The sequence below is a fragment of the Medicago truncatula genome, chromosome 1 (assembly GCF_003473485.1).
Source record: "Medicago truncatula cultivar Jemalong A17 chromosome 1, MtrunA17r5.0-ANR, whole genome shotgun sequence".
NCBI lineage: Eukaryota > Viridiplantae > Streptophyta > Magnoliopsida > Fabales > Fabaceae > Medicago > Medicago truncatula.
Window position 1 is genome coordinate 16,332,327 of NC_053042.1, and position 7,812 is coordinate 16,340,138.

Genomic DNA, 7,812 nt, shown 5'->3' on the forward strand with positions numbered 1-7,812 from the left:
AATTCCGCTTCAAAATCAACCTATCTCTTTTCCCTCATATATCCATGGCATCTTCTCCAAGTGGTGGTATCTCCTTTCATGTTCTACGCTTATGAACCTTGTGTCATCATAATTTGGAGGCCTCTGTGATGCAGTTGCAGTGGCGTTTCTTTGAGGCCTCGGTCTGTACTTGTTTTCTTAGTCCCATCTGAAATGCAAACACACAAATTATACCAATAATTATATGCTCATCATGGTGCATTGTATTTATACTGTAAATGAGTTATAACGTTTGCGACATTAATCTGGTTTTTTTTTCAAAAAAAAACTATGTAAATGGCTTAGCCATTCATTCTGGCCTATGAGATTTTACCCAGAAAATGGTTTCGTGCTATTCCTATTCTTTAATTGCAAAATAGACAATAAGAAATTAATTGCAAATGAAATTTTAGCACTTGATTAATGAAAACTGCACAACAGTGGAAGTTTTGGATGATTTTTGAGTAAGAGAGAGGGTGGCTCAAGTTTGAGAGAAGGAATGAGAGATTAAAGTGAATTTTAGGGTTTGAAAGAGTCTTCTAGGCAGGGTAGAATTCAAAATTATTTTGATTATATTTTAGATTGAATTACTGACAAATTGGTGGGTTGAAAAACTAATCTTTTAAGCAGGGTTGATCATGTTTCTCTTGCTAAATATCCAAGAAAAAGTTAGTAGTATTTATCTGAATCATGATATTATAGTTTAGGGAGTTTCCTCATCAGGTGTCTATTCAACCAAGAGTGGCTCTATATTTGGCTTTCTTCTCATTATGTGGATTTGCATGATGATACTAGCTAAATGTGGATGTGGATGCTTAAGATTTCATAAAACTTGAAGCATTTTCTGTAGTTAATTTTACATCATATTCTCCCAACCAATTACACTGGTGTCGAGAAGGATGTTTCCTCTGTTGGTTCGTGTCATAGATGTGGTCATGTGGATGAAACGAATTCTTCATTCTCAAAAATTGCCAGATTTGGACTTGTGGTTGCTTGTGCCGTATTGGCCCTTGATTTGCTCTTTAAGCCTATAAAACAACGTTCGGAAGATATCTCATAAAGGAAAATTTGTGATGAGATTCTTACTTATATTGCAGATTTATTATTGATGAAAATTGCTTAATTCTTAGTCAGATTTTACTTACTTATCGATTGAACTCTAGATTATCAAGGTCTCTTTTCCTTGAGAACCAGATGTTTAAGTAAAAAACAATATAAGGAGCAAACAGCTAAAATTCAAAATCAGGATGTGAGGGGTAATGCATCAAAGGGGAAAGAGATAGGAGAGAGTATTAGCCTACAAACAAATAACCAACCTCTATATATACCAAAGGGGAAAGAATACTATGAAGGTATGTGAATTGCAGAATTTTATCAGCACTTCACCAATAGCAGTTACAATAAATTTTAGGTGAATTAAAGAATATACACCTTAAATGATTTATCTAAACAATAAATATCCCAGTAAGCCAACAAAAAAACCAGCTATCCAAAACCAGAAGTTTTCAGAACCTTGGTTTTCAAAAACTATAAAATCAAACTAACAAAGAATGTACCAAAAAGAAAACCAATCAGAAGTTATCAGCATTTGGTCATAGCCTACTAGAAAACCTGTAAGATATTAGTTTTAGATCATTGTGATTCATTTTTCTCTGGAGTTTCCATTTGTGGAGGCAAGAGACTTAAGAAGCTCCCTCTTACAGGTTGATGATGAGAAGAAGCCTTAGCTGATTCATCCTCTTTATCATACAACAAAACCAATATATTAAAAAACCGTAACCGTATCAACGATATCATCAATATATTTAGAGTTTTATCTTGGTGCATTGTCAATAGTCACTGTCCACAAATTACAATCAATCATAAAAATGATTTTAGAATTAGAAATAATCATGATTAAGTCAAACTTATTTAATGATCTCACGATTATGATTGATTGACGGTGTAAAAAATCTTTAAATAACATTGTATATTAATTAAATCCATATTTTTATTGGAAAGAAAGACGGGCTGATAAAGAATTGGGAAATAGTAAGGATATTCTTACCAAATAAGGACTTAATTGAAGGCCTTTTAGGTTTTGACTTCTTCTTCAATTCAGCTGATAAAGTAAACAAACCCATATTACTTGTGAAGAACATTGCAATGATGAATGTATTATCATATGTAGCAGTATAAAAAAATGAAAAAGGTAATGCATGCAAAAATTATAAAATTTCCTCTTTCAGCTTAGACAGGTTTACTAGCATAATCTTCAGAAAAATCACGGTATATTGAAATCAAAACCACTAAATGCATCACCGTCCGAAAGTAGGTACCAAGGTTAGTTTATAGTAAAATACAATATAATATATCATATCATATGAAACGGTCAGGAGAATGACTTTTTAGAAAGAAACCCGTTCGCCAATTTCTTCAAGATGTGTGACATTCAAGGGCTTACTAAAAATGGGATAAAATAAGCTGGCATTTACTTAAGGAAATTGTAAAACTAGAAGCAAGTCGAAAGTGTTGATAAAGCAATTTTCTCAAGGTAATGAACATCTCAAATAAGAGTTGACCCAATGAAATGTTCTTCCGCACATATATTCATTCTCAATTAGAAATTTTTTGAATCAAATAAAATTGATAAGAAAAAAAAAACAATGACTACGAGATGAAAATGTTAAAGCAATTATACACACACACACACTTGCGCAGAGAGGCATACAGAGAAACATTTATATGTGTGTGTGTCTGTGAGAGAGAGAGATGAATGTACCAAATCCAGGTATTACACTGGCATCCACCACTTCATAATTCTTGTATGTGTAACCAACGAAGTTAATATCTTTAGATGGAAGCATCTGCAGCAAATGAATGACACCACTTAGTATGAAATCTAGACTTTAAAAAGCCATAAAATAGTAAATGTTCTATGTAAACACTGATGCAGACGATTTTCAAATCAAGAGGCAATTGAATTCACTGTTATAGTTAAAAAAGAAATCTGCCACATTCCAGTTTCATCGAAAGTAAAGTCCATTACTGTTAGAATATACGAAAGTATCTTATAAGCTTTTCCATCCTAAGTAGAATAAAATCCATAAACAATAAATATCCGGTGCTACAATTACAAAGCTATAAACAATAAAAAATATCCGGTGCTACAATTACAAAGCTCCTACCCATGCAACGGTCTAAAGAAGCGTCAGACTCATTGTCGGTTTATTATAGAAAGTTTTATCTAGCACTTGTAAAATGCATTTGCAAGAGGCTGATTTATATAATCCAGATAGAAAATCGTAATTACAAGATTGAAAACCATAGATAAATTGCAAAAATAATAGCCCGGTCTACACCATTTTTAATAACAAAAACGAACCTTTCTCCACGGCCCTGCCTGTGAGGAAGGTTCAGTTTGCATGTCCACCTGCACATCAATTGGTAAATAGAGCAGAATATTATATCATGACAAAAAATACTCAACTCTTCTATATCCATCAACATAAAAAATAAATAAGATACCTCATCAAATTTCTCGAAATTTTGAGTATCTAATTCATCATTGACCTCAGGAATAAAAGCAGCTTTCATTTGGTACAATTTGTCCCATTCAACACCTTTGAACCATGGGTGAGCCTGGAAATAAAACGATCAACTATTTATATTGGCTAAAATATAACAGTATTCTGAGTAAATTACAGAATTTATAAGAAAACAAAACACAATACCTTTATTTCATCAGCTCCTTTAGTTCCAAGCCTATGTTCAACATTACATAGGAGACTACAAATAAGATCCTTTGCCTCTGGTGATAGTTTAGATTCTTCCGGAAATTTTAAATAAGTTTTCCAATTTACAATCTGTGAATCGAATGTGAGAGAGAATATTACTGTTAGTTACATAGACCAAAATTGATGCAATATAAGGAAGCCATGCAGGCAATCAACTTTGACACGTTATTATTATTATTAGTGTTGAAAATAGTATCTGATAATATCTTAATATTCTTCTAGAATATCTTGGTTTATAGATTCTTAGCCATCAAAGGAAACTGTGACATTGTTGAAAAAGATATAGTAGAACTTAATACACGTATAGGAATTCTATGACCTCAACACTCAAGAAAGAAAACAATAATCCAAGCCTCCAAGGACATAAGCCTTGTAGAATTCAATGAACAAAAATTGATCCATTCCAGAAGTCCGGACATTACCTTTCTACATGTTGCCATTGGTTCGTCTGAATAAAATGGCGGATACCCCACAAGCATTTCATACATTATGGCTCCTAGAGACCACCTGGAAGCATTAACATGATATCAGAATATATTGAAGAAATGAGTACAAAAAAAAAATAAAAAAAATAAACAAGCAGTAAAAAACATATAATGTCATACCAATCACATTCCATGCCATATCCTCTCTTCAGAAGAACTTCTGGAGCAATATAATCAGGTGTTCCAACCGTAGAATACGCCTGCAAATGACAAAATACCGGATTGATATATGATGTAAATGGTGCGTTAGAAAAGATAAAACAATATCCCCTATTTATATTCAGACCAAGGTTAACTGTGAGACTACTAATCCTATTCTAGTTCTAATGAATAAATTAACAAGTAACTGGCTTCAGATAAAATACATAGAAAAATATAAGGTTACTAAGATTGTATGATCCCTTAAAATGAGAAAACAAAATATCCAGATTTATTTTGCATCCTTGTCTCCCTCTGAGATAATCTATAGATATTGTAATTAAGGCCGGTGTTTATCAATATGACTCATCTAGATTATTAAAGAAAGTGTGATAAGGATTGGTTGTTGTTGTTGTTGTTGTATAACTATCCATACTTAATTGGTGAACAAAACCAACGAGTAACATCTATTGGGGTCTTAATTGCATGCTTACTATGACAAACGTGGTGTACCGTATAGGGAGCAAAGTGCAAACATGATGAAAGCTTAAGGACTGGAAAACTGCACAAAAAAGGTTCTTACAGAATAAAGTAATTGTGCTTATTTATGAATACGTTTATTGAGAGACTTACCAGCATTCTGCTGCGATTTTTCTGCCAATGCTCCAGTTGCTGCTGTTGTGATCGTTTAGGAGGTAAAGGGCGTCCGTCACTTTGAAGGACTCCACTTCTGTTAACTCCAACAGATAAGTCTTTTTCCTGAAGGTTACTGCAGTCTAGCGGTTTACATAATCCAAAATCTGATAATTTCATGTGACCATTTCTATCCAGCAGCAAGTTGTCAGGCTTGATATCTCTGCAAAATGCAATTAAAAATCAGGATATCAAACATTACATTTCTTGATCAACAAGAAAACTTCCATAAGATCGGTATTCAAGATTTATGTCATAAAATTAAGTACGCTACAGTGTTGCCAATCGCGGATTACTGAAAAAAATTGTTATAATCCCTCTATGCTAAATGCTATAGCTGCTATCTAACAACACTTCGTACAAAATAGTGTATCACAAAACAATAGCGATTAGTTCAAATTCTGATACACTATAGCATCTATTTGACAACACTGGTATATTACCATTTGGTATTATTGTTTATATAGATTAAGTGTACCTATGAATATAATTATGTTTATGAATAGACTCTATGGCTAGCACAGACTCCCCGATATAGAACCTAGCTACATCTTCAGTCAGTATATCTTTCCGCATCAGCAACGTCATCATATCTCCACCGGGTAGATACTCCATTATGAGATATAAATACTCGTCATCTTGAAAGGAACAATAAAGTTTTACAATGCAATTGCTATCAACTTCTGCAAGAAGGTTCCTCTCAGCTTTGACATGTTCAACCTAAAACACAAAAGCACCTGATAAGTAAAAGAGAATAATATTTACTCCATCTAAGACTGTGATAATTCCAATACCTGTCCTCTACGAAGCATCTCTGATTTCTTAAGCTTCTTCATAGCATATACCTGACCAGTTGCCTTCTCCCGGCAGATTCTAACCTATCAAAAGATGAAATTGCAAAATCTTAACCGATAATCTGATAACATGTGTGAGAATTGAGAAACATTAAAATTTTCAAGTTATGGATGTTAACATTAAAATTACTTGTATACCTCTCCAAATGCACCCTTCCCAATCATAGTCAAGGGCTCAAAGTCATCAGACCCCATCTTAAGTCTCTGCCGGCGCATGATTTCTGTCTCTGTTTTCTCCAAATGCTTAAGTAAATTGTTCTGCTCTTCCTCGGATGCTTCGGCATCAGCCAATTTCTTTTCTAGCATATTACGTCTGCAAAGAATAATGAATTTAGAACTTATTACATACTTAAAACAATTTCCATTTGCAGGCATCGTTTGCATGTATTGTATAAAGTTACCTTTCTTTCCTCTCCTGCTGGCTCTGCTTCTGGTTCTTATAATAACTTTCTACGTAATGCTTAGCAGCTTCAACCTTCTGTTTGGTTTCACTTGAAGGCAGTTTTTCATCAATTACGTTCACCGCATTTGACGTGCTTGTAGCTTCCTTTCTTTTAAACCTCAACTTACTAAACCAGCGCCTTGTATTTTCCATTTTAAACGCTCACCTCTTAAGATGTTGTGTTATATCTTCTGCTTTGCCAAACACCGAAGATTAAAGGTTTCGCCAAATACTAAAGACTGTAGGTTTCGGCAAACAAGGATCTCATTTTTCCATACATGATTGTTACTGCTGTCCAACACGAAAAACAATTGACAACTAATCAGCAAAATTTAAGCATCATACAAACTACTCGATTTCTCTCAAATCACACAAACTAAAACAATGCAATGAAAACACTAAAAACCAACAAAACCACCACATAGAAACTCAATAATTCACAGTGTACATCAAAATAACTCTACTGAACATCAATGAAACTAATAAAAATACAACCTTTTAAACAACAAAAATGTATAAACAAATAAAAAGAAGAAAAAAAACATGGTTTTTATTCTTTTTTGACAGAAAAAACATGTTTTTTCTTACAATAATTCACAGTGTCTATCAAACTAGCTCTTCTGGGCATCAACAAAAACAATAAAAACACAATCTTTTCAACAACAAAAAATGTATATAATCACATAAAAAGCAAAAAAAAAAAAAAAAAAAAAAAAAACATGTTTCTTTCTTACCCCACATGTTTTTCACCTAACCCAATAATAGCAATCAAACCACATTCAAAAAACCAACCAAATCCAAGTCAAAAGAAAATCAAAAACAGTAAAACAAAACTAAAAAAACATAAATTTGATTAAAATAAACAAAAGGGTGTTGTATAAACCTTGAATTATGATGAATCTGAAGGTTGTGCTGAAACTGAAAGAGTGTGATGTTGTTGTTGAAGAGTAAAGTCTAAAGAAGGTTGTTGTTGTTGTGATTGTGATTGTGACAATGAAATTATGTGAAGAAAAAAATGTGAAGATTATAAATATTATGAACAAAATTCATACAATGGTTTTGGTTTGAAAAGTTTTAAGACAAGACAACCTTAAAAAAAATGTTAATTAATAAATTATATTATTAAATAAAACGCGTTTTTAAGCGGAGTCTTTGCTTTCAACTTTACATGAATTACGGAGAATATTTTATTATATATTGCTACTTATCCAAATCTTGTAATAATATATTTGGAATTTTTTTTTTTTGAAAAGAATATATTTGGAATTTAAATATTTGTATTTAATGTAGACTTTAATTTTTTATACACTAAATATTTTGTATGCAAACATACTGTCAATCAAATTGTTATACGTAAGCTTAACTCAATTGGTAAGGACAATGCATGATAAAGGTCTGGGGTTCGA

At 32.5% G+C, this 7,812-nt stretch overlaps 1 protein-coding gene across 4 annotated transcripts; it reads right to left on the reverse strand.

Annotated features, from left to right (window-relative positions):
* Window positions 1–1,310: 1,310 nt before the first annotated feature.
* On the reverse strand, window positions 1,311–7,495 carry LOC25485775 (serine/threonine-protein kinase tricornered). Of its 4 annotated transcripts, none has more exons than XM_024772543.2 (14): window positions 7,290–7,494; window positions 6,366–6,694; window positions 6,103–6,277; window positions 5,905–5,988; window positions 5,589–5,830; window positions 5,051–5,273; window positions 4,400–4,479; window positions 4,217–4,301; window positions 3,732–3,863; window positions 3,526–3,639; window positions 3,383–3,430; window positions 2,780–2,864; window positions 2,066–2,119; window positions 1,311–1,757 (listed from the first exon to the last, which is right to left on the reverse strand). In XM_024772543.2, the coding sequence occupies exons 2-14, from the start codon at window positions 6,557–6,559 to the stop codon at window positions 1,651–1,653; spliced, it is 1,623 nt and encodes a 540-aa protein (XP_024628311.1). In that variant the 5' UTR covers window positions 6,560–6,694; window positions 7,290–7,494; the 3' UTR covers window positions 1,311–1,650. The 4 variants fall into 4 exon arrangements, with proteins under 4 accessions (XP_024628311.1, XP_013467088.1, XP_024628340.1 ...); XM_013611634.3 differs by having other exon boundaries at window positions 6,366–6,697; XM_024772572.2 differs by lacking the exon at window positions 7,290–7,494 and adding an exon at window positions 6,995–7,011 and having other exon boundaries at window positions 6,366–6,697.
* Window positions 7,496–7,812: the final 317 nt, after the last annotated feature.